This window comes from Theropithecus gelada, chromosome 1, assembly GCF_003255815.1.
Source record: "Theropithecus gelada isolate Dixy chromosome 1, Tgel_1.0, whole genome shotgun sequence".
Classification (NCBI taxonomy): Eukaryota; Metazoa; Chordata; class Mammalia; order Primates; family Cercopithecidae; genus Theropithecus; species Theropithecus gelada.
In genome coordinates, this window is record NC_037668.1 from 157440514 (window position 1) to 157458267 (window position 17754).

Genomic DNA, 17754 nt, shown 5'->3' on the forward strand with positions numbered 1-17754 from the left:
TGCTTTGTAAAATAAAATTTTTTTAAAAAGCAAGTATTCTATAGTGTAAAGGCTAGGGACCAAAATAGATAACAGGATTCCCTGAACGTCCCTAAGAGGGAGAGAGTATGTTAAAAATAGAAAAACCAAAATTCAGAAGAAAGAGACTCACAGAGCTAAACCAGGATGGGGACCCTGGGTCAGGCCAGCCTCTTCGCTCCTCCTGGAACTTATTTTTGGTCTGACCACTCTGCCTTGTGTTTTGCAGAATCATGTGAGGGCCAACCAGGGAAGGTGGAGCAGATGAGCACACACAGGAGCCGTCTCCTCACCGCCGTCCCTCTCAGCATGGAACAGAGGCGGCCCTGGTCCTGGGCCCCGGAGGTGGACAGCCGCTCTGTGGTCCTGCTCTCAGTGGTCTGGGTGCTGCTGGCCCCCACAGCAGCTGGCATGCCTCAGTTCAGCACCTTCCACTCTGAGAATCGTGACTGGACCTTCAACCACTTGACTGTCCACCGAGGGACGGGGGCCGTCTATGTGGGGGCCATCAACCGGGTCTACAAGCTGACGGGCAACCTGACCATCCAGGTGGCTCATAAGACAGGACCAGAAGAGGACAACAAGTCTTGTTACCCGCCCCTCATCGTGCAGCCCTGCAGCGAAGTGCTCACCCTCACCAACAATGTCAACAAGCTGCTCATCATTGACTACTCTGAGAACCGCCTGCTGGCCTGTGGGAGCCTCTACCAGGGGGTCTGCAAGCTGCTGCGGCTGGATGACCTCTTCATCCTGGTGGAGCCGTCCCACAAGAAGGAGCACTACCTGTCCAGCGTCAACAAGACGGGCACCATGTATGGGGTGATTGTGCGCTCCGAGGGTGAGGACGGCAAGCTCTTCATCGGCACGGCCGTTGATGGGAAGCAGGATTACTTCCCGACCCTGTCCAGCCGGAAGCTGCCCCGAGACCCTGAGTCCTCAGCCATGCTCGACTATGAGCTACACAGCGATTTTGTCTCCTCTCTCATCAAGATCCCTTCAGACACCCTGGCTCTGGTCTCCCACTTTGACATCTTCTACATCTATGGCTTTGCTAGTGGGGGCTTTGTCTACTTTCTCACTGTCCAGCCCGAGACCCCCGAGGGTGTGGCCATTAACTCCGCTGGAGACCTCTTCTACACCTCACGCATCGTGCGGCTCTGCAAGGATGACCCCAAGTTCCATTCATATGTGTCCCTGCCCTTCGGCTGCACCCGGGCCGGGGTGGAATACCGCCTCCTGCAGGCTGCTTACCTGGCCAAGCCTGGGGACTCGCTGGCCCAGGCCTTCAATATCACCAGCCAGGACGATGTACTCTTCGCCATCTTCTCCAAAGGGCAGAAGCAGTATCACCACCCGCCCGATGACTCTGCCCTGTGTGCCTTCCCCATCCGGGCCATCAACTTGCAGATCAAGGAGCGCCTGCAGTCCTGCTACCAGGGCGAGGGCAACCTGGAGCTCAACTGGCTGCTGGGGAAGGACGTCCAGTGCACCAAGGCGGTAAGGAGGCACGCACCTTGCTCTGCTCCTGCTCTGTGACACAGGTTCCAACCTTCCTGTCCATGCCCTGGGGCACACCTGCTCCCACACCACCACGGGCCTGAAATGAAAGAGGTTTGCAGACTCAGGTTATCAGGTGGTAACCAATAACACAGGGTCTTACGTACACCAGATACTTGGGATATGTGTGTTGATTTGTTATCATTTCAAATACATGTATTGAGTGCCTACATCACACCAGCTGCTACTGTAAATGCTGCAGGCTTCAGCTATGAACCATACAGCCCTACAAAGCTCACTGCCCTCAGGGAGATTACGTGCCAGCTGGGTGAGACAAATGAACACATAATATATGTTAGTTTGCCAAATGGGGATAATGGCTGTAGAGAAAAATAAACAGGGAAGGGGAAGAGGCAGTAGCTGACAGGACTGACTCACTGAGAAAGTGGTGTCTAAGCAAAGACTGAGGATGAGAAGAAAGGGAGTCATGCAGGTGTCCGGAGAAAGCATTCCACAGAGAGAGAAAGGGTGAGGAGAATGTGCAAAGAATTCAGGGCATGCCTGGAGTGTCTGAGGAACAGTAAGGAGGCCACTGCAGCCAGATCAGAGTATGTGAGAGAAAGAGCAGCAGGTGATGGGGTCCATCAGAAGTAATGGGGGCCAGGTCATGTACACACAGAGCCATAGACCACTGTGGTTCCTAGTGAGGGAGTCAAGTGGAAATTGGAAATCTAAGTCAGAGGAGAGGGAAAGGAGTCTGGCTTGACCAATTGATGGAAAACTGGAGAATAATCAAGAGTGTGGACAAAGGCAAAAGAGGAGGGGATGAAAAGCTGAGAATCCAGACCTGAGGAAAGCGGAGACAAGAAAATCAGTGGCAAGCACTGCCCTGTCAGAGGCTCATGGTGCTGTCATCAAAGTATTCACGATCCACTCTTCCTTCCATCATTTATCCAGCCATCCAACCATCCATTCATTTATCCACCCATCTCTCCTCCATCCATCCTCTTTCCTTCCCTCCTTTTATTCTCCTATCCATCTATCCCTCCCTCCTCCTTAGCTCTCTCCCCCATGCATCTCTCTATCCATCCATCCATCCATCCATCCATCTATTCAGCCATTTACCCATCCCTCCATTCATCTGTCCCTGATCCTTCCCTTCATTCTTTCCTGCATCCCTTCATCCATCTATCTCTTTATCCACTCATCCTTCTTTTTTTTCTCCCTTAATCTATGCCTCTATCTTTATCTATCCATCATCCATTTGTCTATCTAGCCCTCCATCTATCCATTCATCCCTCTCTTTATTCATCCACCATCATCCATCTACCCATCCCTCCATTCATTTACAAATAGTATTGAAGATCTTCTGAATGCCTGGCACTGTACTAGGCACTGGGGATGCAAACATAAAAAGACATGATTGGCTGGGCGCGGTGGCTCACACCTGTAATCCCAGCACTTTGGGAGGCTAAGGCAGGCAGATTGCTTGAGCTCAGGAGTTCGATACCAGCCTAGGCAACATGAAAAAACTCCATCTCTACAAAAAATCCAAAAATTAGCCGGGTGTGGTGATGTGCACCTGTAGTCCCAGCTACTCTGGAAGCCTGAGCATGGGAGGTGGAGGTTGCAGTGAGCCTAGATCGTGCTACTATACTCCAGCCTGGGTGACAGAGTGAGACCCTGTCTCAGAAAAAAAAAAAAAAAGAAAGAAAGAAAGACATGATCATTACTCTCACAGATCTTATAATCTAGTAGGAGAGAGAGACACACACACACAGAGAGAGAAAGAGAGAGAGAGAGAGAGAGAGAGAGAGAGAGAGAGACAGCTGGCAACATAATGTAGCAGCTAAGAGTTTGAGCTTCTGAGACAAAAGCCAGACTTCAAATTCCAACTGTGTTTCTTCCTCCCTTCTTCAGAAGCACCTTATCATCTCTATATTCTCATCTGTGAGATGAGAATGATAATGCCTAACTCATGGGATGATCAGATGAGATAATACATGGAGAGATTAGCACCATGCCTGGAAATGTTAGGTTTATCATTACACAGGGAGTTAACAGGGAGTGTGAGAAGTGCAAAAGTAGGTTTCTTATACACAGTGCTGAGGGCTCTGGATCTGCAGCCTAGAAAAAAATATATGAGACCAAGGGGCCCATATGGCTACTGAGTACTCTAAATTGAAGGTGCCTGCCATTGGGACCAAACACTAGTACTTGAAGCAAGAAAACATCATTCCAAGGCTACACTTCTATTCCTGTCATCATTTGCTTGGTGTGGTAGAAGAGTCATGGTTAAGGCTTTGAAGTAAAACAGATGGGGATTAAAAATCAGTCCTACCACTTACTACTTGTGTGACTTTGGCAAGTTATGTACCTGATCTGAGCTGTAAGTTTTTCATCTTTAAAATAGAGATAATATTATCTTCTTTTGATGGTTAGTATGAGGATCAAATGGAAAATTTATGTAAAGTGCTTAGCACAATACCTGGAACATAATAAGCATTCAATAAATGGGCAGCTATGATTATTAATATTAATCACAGTAGTAAAGAGCCAGGTATTTTCTTAGTTATCTTACTGTTGTAAAATGAGGAAGCTGGACTAGATAGTCTCTCGTTTTTTGTTTTGTTTTGTTTTTTAACACCAAAATTATATGGCCACTGGCCTTAACTAATGGGGAGAAGTGGAGAGGAAATGTAACCGTCTGTAAGGGTTAAATGCTTGCAGAGTCCAGCCTAGTTCCCATAACCCAGTGGGGGCCTTGTCAGGAGGAAACTGCTGATTCCTGCCTGCTTCTGAGCAAGAGGAAAGAGGAAGATGACACTCTTCTCTGCTCCAGCGCAGAGAGACAAGCCTGGGCTAGTTACAAAAGGACAGGAAAGGCACTGGGAGAGAGGTGACAGTGAATGGGGCTGGGACCTTAGAGTGGAGAGACCCTTGCCTCCACCCCTTCAGCACCACACCCTTCTGGTGCAGGGGCTGCAAGAGGAATGGCCCCTTAAAGATCCCGACAGTCCAAAGGACCAAGACCCGGGGACCCAGAAATATTTTGGTGGCCTTAGAGGGGAATAAGGATAAATGAAAGAAGCTGTGGTCCCAGAGCTTGATTTTAACATGACTCTGGAATAACATGGAAATCTCAGATCAAAAATTTGAGCTCTGATCCCACAAAAGGGAGGAAGAAGGGGGCTATCACTCATTGAATAGCACCTATGTCCTAAAGGCTAAGCTTGGCAATTTAAGTGTTATCTCACTTGCTCCTCACAATGACCCCATAAAGCAATAGTTATCACCCCCATTTTACAGATAACAAAAACAAAGGCTCACAAAGACTAAGCAAGTTACTCAGATCTCCACAGCTATAAGTGATAAAGTGGGGATTTGAATTTAGTTGGTCTATATTACTTCTTAGTCCAGGCTCTTTCTATGTAGCCCTTCTGTTTCCAAGGAAAGCCATACACCAAGCTCTCAACCATTAGAGCAAAAGTAAAGGCACATCAGGTGTTTGGAAATATCTGACAATATATTGAAAAAGAACTTGAAGAGAAAAGAAATTCTAGCCAATCCTAAGGGCTTAGGCTGAGAATAAATCTTTTTTTTTTTTTTTTAATAGTTCTGGAGATTCTAGAATCAATAAGATGGTAGCAAAATCCAGAATTACTAGGTTTTTGCTTCTGTGTCATTTCTCAAAAGCTGACTTGGGCTATGCCTGTGCCCAGACTCTGTGGCCTTACCAGCCCTGCAGAAAGTGGGAAAGAAATGGAAGCCATGAAATTAAGGACTTCTAGAGCTCAAAGGAAGCTTGACAATTACCTGGTCCAATACTTTTACTTTACAGAGGAGAAAACTGAGGCTGAGACAGGGTACATGACATATCAAGGTCACACAGCTGGTTTCAGTAGAGAACGGACTAAAATCTGGATCACTTTCTTCTTAGCCAAGGCAGTAGCTTCCTGGAGTGTAGGGATGAGATGAGGAAGAGAAGTACAAAATGTAAAATGTGTAGCTGATAACTCTGACCAGCCTTTCTAGGAAGCTAGAATTCCCATGGTTGGCTCCAGTGATGTGCTGGCAAGTATTAAATAACTGGCTCTGTGCAGACAGGGGAGGGAAAGGAAAGCTCTGGTTTGTAGCCCCTGCCCATTGCCATGGTATAAATACACCTATCCTGGCTGATTTCAAGCATCATGGGATGTCACTTAATGCACAGTTATCCCCTGTGAGCTGGCTTCAGCACACCACAGCTTCACTACCTTCCAGAGAAACTCATTCCTTCTGCTCTGTGAGGCTCCATATTATCCCAGGTTCAAAAGTCATCTTAACCTAAAAATTTGTTTTCTTTCCTGAAGAATATACACACACGAGTGCAGCACCATCATTCCTACCAGTAGCAGGAGCAGCAGCTCTCTACAAAACACTACGGAACCACAAAAAATGAGCCTCTGCTCCCTTTGGGACTGAGAAGAGAAAGGAAGGGAAGTCCTTGGTTTAAAAAAAAAAAAAAAAAATCACATGCCATAACTTATAAACCAATTATTCCAAAGAAATGAGGCTGTCAACGAGTGATGATGTGTCAGCCTGCTCTTCCCTGGTGAGGGTGAGAGGAGGCTGAAGGGAGCGGGGGGCAGGCTGCTCTGCTGCTTTCTATGATTCCTGCGACAGCCATTTCCTTCCTCCTCTGGGATGCCTTCGCAGACCCAGAAGGAACAGCTGCCACAGGACGCGGGGCTCTTTCTGGCCCAGAGCCTGCAGCCTTTGCCACAGGATTCCACATTGTGCCATTAACTGGGGCATGTCAGAGCATCCATGCTGGCCCAGCCCCGTGCTGAGCACTGTGTACAGAATGCAAACCCCTCAGCAGCCCCTGCCTCAGGAAGCATTACAGTCTTTGTCTTTCATTCTTTTTTAGATGAGAGACCTAAGATCTTGAGATCTTAGAAATCATCAATTTAACGTTACCTTCAACAGCCCCACAGGAGGACCCTACTGGTCCAAGTTTTCACAACCCGTTAGTGGCAGAACAGGGAATAGGATCAAGATCTTCCTACTTTCTTTCCAGCAATTCTTTTTTTTTTCTTTTTGAGACGGAGTCTGTCGCCCAGGTTGGAGTGCAGTGGTACGATCTCAGCTCACTGCAACCTCCGCCTCCCGGGTTTCACGCGATTCTCCTGCCTCACCCTCCCGAATAGCTGGGATTATAGGCACACACCACCACGCCCGGCTAATTTTTTGTATTTTTGGTAGAGACGGGGTTTCACTATGTTGGCCAGACTGGTCTCAAACTCCTGACCTCATGATCTACCTGCCTCGGCCTCCTAAAGTGCTGGGATTACAGGCGTGAGCCACCGTGCCTGGCCACAGTTTTTTTTTTTTCACTTGCTCAAGGTGATCTTTCAAATGTGCTCCAGTCACTCCTGACAGACACATTATGGAGCCACACCACCACTCTCCTTAAAGGCTGGAAATACAAAGGACACCACCTCCAGAATTCTCTCTTGATTATATTTACCCAAACATTGTTGAAGATCTATAATGCGCAATAGTGGAAATAGCTGGACAACTTAACACAAATCTTTTGCATGCATTATTTCATTTGTTCCTTCACAGTTCTATCAGAAAGGTGGGCAGGTATTATTCCAAAGGAAAAAACTGAGGCATATGTAGATTAACTTTTCCAAAGTGTAAGGTACTGTCCGATATTATTATGACACTTCTGATCTCTTTCCAGTATGGAAAGATAGTAGGGAGCTAGAATTCCCATGGTTGGCTCCAGTGAGGTGCTGGTAAATATTAAACAACTGGGTAGTTGAATGGCCTAAAATTTCTTGTGCCCAAAGGGAGACCCTACAGCCCAAGAAACAAGCAAGAAACTCTCTCTGGGCTGGTAGAAGTCCTGTAATGTTGCCTTTAGACTGATTATCCACTGAAGGAACTCTCGTCTGAAATAGAAAGATCTCCACAGAATGCCATGGTCCTGAGGGACATTAACATAAATAGAAAGTGAGTTCAGGCACTTAGCTTGACAAATTGATCCTGGTTCTCCTGGCAGAAAGGTAGATGCAGTGACTCCAGGTGAGTGGAAGGTTGCTGCCTGTTCTTTCGTCTGGCTTCATAAGAACCAACATGGAATTTGTGGGTGAGCTGGTGAGAAGATTTTGTCTGCAGCATGTGTTAGGGCCCCTGAACTCCCACGTCTGCCTCTCTGAGGCCTGACGTCCTAAGACTGGAAGTTGGGGATATGGGTTGTGTAGAGACTCCACCAGGCCTCCACTGTTACTCACCCCAATTCCTTCCCCTTTCCTCCAGCCTGTCCCCATCGACGATAACTTCTGTGGACTGGACATCAACCAGCCACTGGGAGGCTCAACTCCAGTGGAGGGCCTGACCCTGTACACCACCAGCCGGGACCGCATGACCTCTGTGGCCTCCTACGTTTACAACGGCTACAGCGTGGTTTTTGTGGGGACTAAGAGTGGCAAGCTGAAAAAGGTAAGAGTCTAGGAGCTCAGATGCCCCAATGCCATTCAGCTCCTCCGCAGAAAGTCCCTCTTGGAAGGTAGCTATTGGTGGAGATTTAACTACAGGCAACTTTATTTTCTTGGGGAACGAAGGTGAAATGGGGAGGTAAGAAGGGGTTAATTTTGTGACTTAGCTTCTAACTACTTCCTCCAGCCATCAGTCATTGGGTATGTAAGGAATGCAAGCATGTTTCAATATTTCCCAAACTTTAAGAAAAAACTTTAAGAAGGTACATACATCTGCAAAAGAAAAAAAACAAAACAAAACAAAAAAACAAAAAAAAACAAAAAAAATTGCTCTTCATGCCCAAATCAAGCAAAACTAAGTTTTTGGTTACGTACATTATAAATCTCCAACATCACAAACCCCTCCCTAGGACCTGTCAAGTTGATTATACTGGTCTTTGTTGAATTCAGAGAAGTTGGTTGAAGCAGATTACTGGTCCCAATTCTAAGACCTGGGGCAAACGGTGGGTGCTGCTCTCTGATGGTATATGATGCCTGAAGAAAACGTCATTCTCCAGTCTTTCCTTTTCCTGCAATCACAGTCTCTTCCCTTCCCAGCTCCCCACCCAGATGTGAGCTGCCAGGTGGAAGTAAACATTTTACCTTGTGCCTCCTTGGGCACTTCTGCCAGCTGGAGGGCACAGGCTGTCTGGGGCTGGCAGCATGGGAGGCCTCTTGTGCAGCAAGCTGAAGCCAACAGCTTGTGCCTGCTTGTCTAGTGCCTAGGGTGCAGAGAGGGTGCACAATCTGGTTCATTATATGGGATTAGAGCAGCCACATTCTTTCCGGTCTCAGCTAATCCCCTTTTCCCATGCTTACCCTCCTGCCACCTTTCCCTGGTCCCAGCACCTGTGGATCAAGGAACATGCAAGACCTCACTGCCTCTCACCCTTTGATGTTGACATCACCCTGGAGCTCTTTCCTTATAATCCATTTAGAGCCTTGGGAGGGATGCTGTTTGGAAATGTGGAAGGAGGGTAACCTGGAGTGAGCCCAAGGAAGAATTTCCATGTTCTGCTTGTTCTGAATTACTGCCAGGGGAGGTGAGAAGAACTGGTCTGGGTTCACCTAGCAGTGCTAAACCCTCCAGGCTTCTTCTGGTTCCCATGATACCAAAGACGTTTAACCATTTCCTCACTTGCTGTAGAGGTTCCTACATGTTCCTCTTCTGTGCCCTCCACTCTGCCTGGGACTAGAGACCCTAGCTTGGCTTTTCGGCACATGGAAGAGAGAAAGAATGTGGTCCTTGTGTTTGCTTTTTCAAAATGGGAAGGGAAGGAGTTGCTCTGTGAAATTCTGCTAAGATTTAAAAGTGGCTTCTACCAGGAAGCAGTTTGGCTTGGAACCCTGAGGCTAGTTACTTCCCTGCTCAGCCAGGGTCACCACATCCAGTTGGACAAATTGTGCCTGGCCTAGGGGGATTGTGTTAAGGAGCCTAGTGGGAGTTGAAATCCAGCCTGAGATCTCCCTGTTACATGATGTACCCTGTGGTATAAACATCTGCCCAGTGGGCCTTCTCTTACTAAGTCATCTGCCCATAGGGACCACCTTTTCCTAAATGGCACACAGGCTCTCTAAGGGCCAGCAGAAGCCACACAGGCTGGTGTGAGCACCTTTCCCCCACCTTCAGTCACTGCTCCAGGTCATGTGTGTCATTCTGTCTCCTTGATTCTCTTGAAAGTTCCATGAAAGGCAGGGGTCATGCTTTTTGGACTGTTCCCTTCTTCCCCTTTAATCACCTCACCAAGTGTTCACTCATGGGATAGGCCTCAAAACTGCTTTGAAAAATAGAGCCATTCTTTAAGGAACCTTAGAGAGTGCCTGGCCCAATACTCTCATTATTTGACAGGGAAACTGAGGTCCAGAGAAGAAAATTGACTTGCCCAAGCATAGAGATCTAAGACAAGTTGCTTCTTGCCTTGACACCCAATTTGGCACCATTTTTACTTAAAGAAGCAGCTCTAGAGCCCAGGGAGGGAGACTGAGAACGATCTTCAGGTCCAGGCTTGCTACAGAGGTCAGCTAGGGGCTAGTGCGTTCACTCTCTTCAGATCTAGATGTGAATTAAGGCATCAGTGTATAATGAATGGATGGATGAGAAGTGAATAAAGGAAAAGGGACCCAACCAGACACAAAGGGACCTTGAGTTGCCTTTCCCCATATCTCCATGCATCGCGCACGGCACACACCAGGGGCTGCTTGGCATCTTTCCAAGTCACACACCTGAGTTGGCCAAGTTCTCCTGGCCTTATTGAAACCCTGACGGACAAGTTGCTGTGGAGACAACTCAGCAGGTTCAAGGGCAAAGCTGGGGGCGTGGTTACCCACAGCTTGTTCTGACCTGTGAGTTGGCTGCTTCTTCTCACTCTTTGCTTGGCCTTTCTTTGGCAGTTTCTATGAGCTCATGACACTCCTCCTTCCTCCTCTGTGCAGCTCACCCTTCTTTCCCACCCACGCTGCTTTGAGGTACTTGACATTCATATCCAGGCCCCTGCTGGCCTCCCATCTACCAGCTTACTTGCTCCCACCCCTCTCCAGAGAAATAACCCATGAAGAATTTATGGAATGTCCCCAGGAAACCCTACTATGGTCCAGGCCCCATAGCTCTTTCAACACAGGAAGGAAAATAAAGAAAAAAATAGCTAAGAGTTTGGAAAGGGAAGGGAAGGCGGGTGCGTCAGAACTACTCACTTCTCCCGGCGTCCGTCAGGCTGTCCAGCCCTCATCTACTGTGGCCTGTAGAAACAGGATGTCCCTGTGTATGGAAGTTTAGAGGAAGCAGAGACTTGCTAGAAGTGATAGGACCACAGGGCGTTCTTATGTGCTGTGTCACATAGCTGCTTATACACTGCTGTCTGCAAGATGCATAGAGAGCACTCTAGACAAGACCACTGCCTTCTGAGCTGCAAACAAGTGGAAGGAACAGACAGAATAAGGTTAAGTCCCCAAAACCTGTATGTGAGGATGGGCGCGGTGACTCACACCTGTAATCCCAGCACTTTGGGAGGCCAAGGCAGGTGGATCAGCTGAGGTCAGGAGCTCGAGACCAGCCTGGCCAACATGGTGAAACCTCGTCTCTACTAAAAATACAAAAATTAGCTGGGCATGGTGGCACCTGCCTGTAGTCCTCATACCCCCTGTAGTGCTCATACCCCCTCGGGAGGCTGAGACGGGAGAATCACTTGAACCCAGGAGATGGAGGTTACAGTGAGCCAAGATCATGCTACTGCACTCCAGCCTGGGCAACAGAGTAAGACTCCATCTCAAAAACAAAACAAAACAAAACAAAACAACAACAACAAAAAACAGGAGTTTGAGACCAGCCTGACCAATGTGGTGAAATCCTGTCTCTACTAAAACTCTGAAAATTAGCCGGGCGTGGTGGCACGCACCTGTAATCCCAGCTACTCAGGAGGCTGAGGCAGGAGAATTGCTTGAACCTGGGAGGTGGAGGTTGCAGTGAGCCTAGACCATGCCACTGTACTCTAGCCTGGGTGACAGGGCAAGACTCTGTCCCCCCTCTCCCCCTAAAAAAACTATATGTGCAATGCTTGCATAAGCTAAGGGTCAGTGCATCACAGGTGATAAGAAGACATGCAAAGATTCACCATAAGGGTGGAATAATTCAAACAAAACAGCAACTGTAGTGTGATCAGTCTGCAAGGCTTTACTGAAAAGGAAGATTACCAGGGTCTGCTTATAGACTAGATGAGACAGATGAAGTGATGAGTTGAGGGAGAGAAGGGCATACTAGACCTTGGGTGCCACACTGAGAAGGTACAAAGCACATGCAATGAAGGTCCAACATGCAGAGGAGTTTGGAAGACTTGGACAGATAAGAGGGGAGGGAGAGCCCCTGTGAGACTTTAAGCCCTAAGGAGATCAAGCGAAAAGGATCTTGGGATTTTAGCGAACCGTGAGGTTGACATGAGCCAACTGTGTGATATATTGCTTTAACAAAGTTAGTCTTCATCATGATAATAGAAGAACAGCTTCTGTGTCATGAGACATAGTGACTCCACTTTACCTTGAAGATAACATCACAAGAGGGTGTTAAGCAAACTCAAGTGCCAGATAAACAAGAGCTGAATGGATGTGGGAATCATGCTATGTGAAGGGGAAAAGAGTGAATAAAGCAGGACATAGAACAGCTGTCTTTAGATAACATAATTTACTGAGCACTTATTATATGTCACATGCTATTGAAGAGCTTTATATCTGTTAACTCATTTACTCTTTTACTCTATGAGGTAGGTGCTATCACCTCCATTTTAAAGATGAGGAAATGGAGGCCAAGAAAGATTAAAAAATAATAATAAAGCCACACAGTAAATAAAATGGCAGAACTAGGACTAGAACTGTGATTATCTGGTTTTACAATCTGCCGGCTTATCCATTAAGCTATGGAAGATGAATTAGGCTTATTCAGTGTGACCCCAGAGGGCAGAATAGGGCCACTGGGTAGGCATTACAGCACAGCAACTTTCCCCTTCATATAAGGAAAATGTTTTTTATGGCCAGACTGTCCCAGGATGGAAAGAGCTGACTCAGGAGGGAATGAGGTCCTAGTCAGTGGAAATATGCAAGCAGAGACTGGATGGTCACCAACCAGGGGTGCTGCCAAGGGGACCCCTGCATCAGATCTCATGGTCTTTTCAATGATGCTGCCACTATTTCTCTGGCTCTGTCAGCAAAGTGTGTGATGAAGGAATATGGGCTGAGGCAGAGAAGAGGAGCAGAAAAAGGAAGACCAAGGACCCCTGGGTGTGGACTTTGGAATGAGGCTGGTTTTGAGCCTGCCCTCAGAGTAGCAGAAAGCCCCTCAGGGTCAGGTGGGAGGGGCTCGGCACAGACATGGCAAAGCCTGGCCAGGATGATGAGGACAGGCAGTCCTGGGGCCAGATGTAGGGGAGGGAAAAGCAGGTTATCCTGGGGCCCGGGTCCAGTTCCTCATGACAGCATCCCTCCTGGTTAAGAATAGGCAGTGAGAGTCCAGATGATACAGACTGAGTGCGAATACCAAAGCAGATGGAGGAAGAGTGGCAACAGGAACTGGAAACTCATTTTACATGATTTTCCAGGTTTCAGGGCAGAGACAGGTGGCAAATCAAGCTCATGTCATGGGGCAAAAGAGGGAGGATGTCAAGCTGAGCAAGTGAAAGATGCCAGGACAATGGAAGGAAGGACTATCTTGGGTTCAGGGTGAAGTTCCTTTGGTTTCTTCGTTCCATTTGCAGCTGCTAAACTGCCACCTCAGCCCAGGTTTCACATCCCTGCAGGGCTCCTCACAGAAGCTGGAGGGTAGTGTTTTGCTGGGGCTCTCTAGCCTCTCAGTCCCAGGGACCTTAAACAACAGCAGATGCTGCTGGCTCTCTTCTCCATCCCCATCAGAAACCTCTTTTGCTGCTCAAGCATTGTGACATGTCCTTTACCCTGTCCCTTCAACCACTGTGCATGGCACCCTCCTAGACCCCACAGCATCTGGCAAGGGAGCAGCTGCTAAGGTGTCTGCCTCCCTTGAGATTCACAGATCCTTGAGGGCAGGGACCTTCCTTTTCACATTCATCACCCCATCCCCACTGCCAGATACACATTAGGTGCTCATGAAAGTGCTCTCAAATGTATTGGGTGCCTATTCTATGCTAGACATCTATTTGTACTAATTGAAATAGAATCAGACACCAACAGTGACTCCTGTTGATGTGGCTGGTTGCAAAGGAAGGAAGGTATGATGTGTTGGGTAGGTCGGTGCCGGGAGGAGGAGGGTTGGCATGGCAGTGGCATGAGAAGTAAAGGAAACAGGACAACTTCTGGTGGGTAACAGGAAAGGAGTTTGTTTTCTGGTTAACAACATCTGGAAGAGGGTGGGGTGGTAATCTCAGAAATGTTGGCTAGAGGAAGGGGACAGCATTTACACTGTTGCCTGGAGGGCCCCAGAATAGTACAGACAGCCATCTGCTTCACCTGGATCAGATGCAGGCTTGTGTATAGCAGGGAAGCAGGCAAGAATGCCCAGGGAACCACTGCTTCCTCCACCAGTCTCTGTCTGTATGACTCCTGGGATGTTTTTGCAAATCCCCAGAGAATTTCCAAGCTCTGGGGAGGGCCCCAGCCTATTCTGGCACTACCTTCTTTCCCATTAGCTAATGGTGGCCGATGAAATGTCTGTGAAATTCTTAAAGGAAAATTCTCTCTGCCTCTCCCTAAGGGACATACCAACCCAAGGTCTCCAATCCCTGGCCCACAGGAAGCCCTGACGTCCCAATTCTATTCTTCTCTTTGTAATCACACAAACGATTTACTAAGCAAAGCCAGGAAAACTGTGAGCTTCTTGCAGTAGCAGCTTAGGCGTTGGAAAGAATCCATCAGGAGCACCGAAGTATTAACTCTCCTCAGCCCTGGGGTTAGTACTCGGTTATTTGATAACACTGACTGTTTATAAGATACGTTTCCATGGTTCTTTTCATCTTCCTCAAATATTTCAACTGAGGGTACTGATCGCCACTGCATTTTTACCCCATTTTACAGATGTAGGAAACTGAGCTGTAGCAATACTAAATGTCTTGCCCAAGGTTATATGCTCACCCCCACCCTCCAATGCCAATATTGACATTGGCGTTTAGACTTTCTCCCCAAACACACTAACCTGTTACTTGGCTCCTCTCGTGGGGTGGAGTTGCCTTGGCGGACGGAAGGCCAAGTTGGATGAAAAGCTGAGAAACATGCCTTTCTCTCTGTGCCAGCCCCACCAAACAATAGCCACTCATTCCTCTGAGTGGAAATGATTCACTTGTCTCTCTGTATGAACCCTTGATTGAGTAAACAGCCGGAGCTGCAGGTCCACATCTAAGAGACTTAGTGGCTCTCCTGGGACCTGAGACCGCCCATCCGATACCCTAACTCTCCCAGGTGTCTCAGCAATGCTGGACACTGGGGTGGTGGGGAGTAGAGACCCTCTCCCCTTCCTCAGAGCCTGCATGGAAGGGGTGGGGTGGTGGTTCAGGGAGCTCACCACCACATCCCTAGTAATGAGTTTGGCTCCCTGCCCGGGCTCCCGCCGCCAAGCTTGCTGTTTGTTTTGTTGTTTTATAGGCCTCTTGGGTCCCCAGAACTGGTCTTCTGAAAGCTGGGAAAGGCTGCATTTGGTTGGCACAAGAAAGGGGCATATTTACAGAATGCCCCACTCCCACCCCCCTCGACACACACACTCCGGCCAGCACATCTCCTTGCTTGACCATGGCAGGTGTAGACAGGCGATGTCGGCTCTACCCAGAGCCCCAGCAGACCCCAGGGAAGGAGGTCCTGATCTCCCAGAGTCATTCTGAAAGGGGAGAAACTAAAGACTCTTTATTTTTTGTACTTTTTTGTGTAGTTTCTAATATACTTCAATCTTGGACGATTCTTGTATGAGGCATCAGGCTGTGTATTCAACTGGCTGTTTTGCAGTCTTAACAGTGAGCTCCTGCAGCTCAGGGCTTTATTGCAAAGCAGGTGAAACACAGAAAACTGTGTTTTGGGGACAGGGGGGATGGGCATAATGATTCAAGCTTGCAGAATCCAGGTGACCTAAATAGGCTAGGCAAAATTTTCAAGAGGCCAAGGTGCTGGTGTTTACAGAGGTCCTGTCTTTAGGAAAATACAGACTCTTCTACGCCATTAATCCTTGCCTGTCTGTGGATTTGGAACATGGACATAGATCTCTGAGTTGGAAGGGACTTACAAAGACCACCTGGTCCACTCTCCTACCTTCAAGTAGGGACCAATTTGCATAACAAAGAGTATAGGGGCTTAGGAGAGATCCAGTCCTGACTCCATCCTACTAGCTGTGTGACCTCTGAGCTTTAATTTCCTCCATGTAAAATGAGGACAAGTCTGGTACCTGCATCATAAGATTACAGTAAGGATTAAATGACATAATTCATTATTGACCTAATATTTATTGAATATGTACTGTGTGCCAGGAGCTTGGTATAAAGCAGTAGAAAACAAAACTGTCAAAAATATCTGCCCTGCTCAGGTATGGTGGCTTACACCTGTAATCCCAGCACTTTGGGTGGCCGAGGCGATCTCATCACCTGAGGTCAGGAGTTCGAGACCAGCCTGGCCAACATGGTGAAACTCCATCTCTACTAAAAATACAAAAATTATCTGGGCATGGTGGTGTGTGCCTGTAATCTCAGCTACTCAGGAGGCTGAGGTGGGGGAATCGCTTGAACTTAGGAGGCAGAGGTTGCAGTGAGCCCAGATTACGTTACTGCACTCCAGGCTGGGGGACAGAGAGAGACTCCATCTCAAAAAGAAAAAAAAAAAAGCTTGCCCTGATGGAAATTATATCTTAATGTGGGAAGTCAGACAAACAACATAAGTAAGCACAATATATAGTATGTTTAGTGGGTGATAAGTGCTAAGGAAAAAATAGATTACAAAGAAATAATTCATGGAAGGGATAGAGTGCAGAGCTTGGGCACATGGGCATATGTGCACTTAAATATTGCTACAATTGTGACTTAACTTGTGAACCTCTATTTTTTTTTTTTTTCCTGTGGAGTGGGGTAGTAATAAACACTTTGCATATTTGTTGTAAGGATTAAATAAAATCATGTATAAAAAGTGCTTAATGTAGTGCTTGGCATGAAAGTGCTTTCTATTATTACTGCTATCTTTGAGGCTTCCCCCAAACCCCACTTCTTCCCTGGCTCCTTGGGGTAGTGAAGCTGTCAGATCAGGCTCCTTTTCAGTGACATGTTTGCAAGGTCAGATGGAGGAAGAGAATCCTGTCCCCTACTCCTAGCCCTGAGTCATGGGAAAAAATACTTAGAAAACGGGACCAGCTGAGCCGAACTAATCTAATCCTGCTGGACTTTGGCATCCAGTTGCATTAGTCACCAGTGAGAGGTTTCACAGTCTCATATCACCAAACAATATGTACTGACCCCCTCCCCAGGGTGGGGCTGAAGGAAGTGTCAGTTGCCCAGTTGCAGTTTCGCAGAATTAACTAAAACAGGCCCATTCTCCCCCTTTGCATGTCTCCACACCAACCACAATATCCTGTGCTGCACAGCTCTGCCTTGGATGAACTGTGTGACCTGAGGGGACCTCAGTTTACTCATCTGGGTCACCCATGCCTGCCTGGCAAGATTGCTATGCCTATCAGACATGGAGGCTACATAACATCTAACACAGATCTTGACGTGGTAGATGCTTAATAAATGGCAGTCATTGCTGCTACCATCTCTGTTACTGCTAGAGTGACTCCTCCTGCTAGTATTACTACTACCACTCCTGTACTATTACCATGTTTTTCTGCCACAGTCCCAAATTCTCTTTGATTCTATTAGTTCATTAATCCCATCTAATTTTCAGATGATCAAGAAGGATTGGAGGCCAGGCGCCGTGGCTCACGCCTGTAATCCCAGCACTTTGGGAGGCCAAGGCGGGCAGATTGCCTGAGGTCAGGAGTTCGAGACCAGCCTGGCCAGCATGGTGAAACCCCATCTATACTAAAAACACAAAAACAAATTAGCCAGGCCTGGTGGTGGGCGCCTGTAATCCCAGCTACTTGGGAAGCTGAGGCAGGAGAATCGCTTGAACCCGGGAGGTGGAGGTTGTAGGGAGCCGAGATCATGCCACTGCAAACCAGCTTAGGTCACAGAGCAAGACCGGTCTCAAAAAAAAGAAAAGAAGGATTGGGATATTTCATTACTCTGTTGCA

At 47.6% G+C, this 17754-nt stretch overlaps 1 protein-coding gene across 2 annotated transcripts in view; it reads left to right on the top strand.

Moving 5' to 3' along the window:
• PLXNA2 (plexin A2) overlaps positions 1 to 17754 on the top strand; it is a 218933-nt gene that overhangs the window by 25922 nt on the left and 175257 nt on the right. The window contains exons 2-3 of one of the 2 annotated variants that reach the window (XM_025353797.1): positions 248 to 1515; positions 7825 to 8007. In XM_025353797.1, the coding sequence (XP_025209582.1) occupies positions 283 to 1515; positions 7825 to 8007 (1416 nt within the window). In that variant the 5' untranslated portion in view covers positions 248 to 282. Of the gene's footprint in view, positions 1 to 243; positions 1516 to 7824; positions 8008 to 17754 lie in introns of those variants that run through there. The other variant, XM_025353791.1, reaches the window with a different exon arrangement.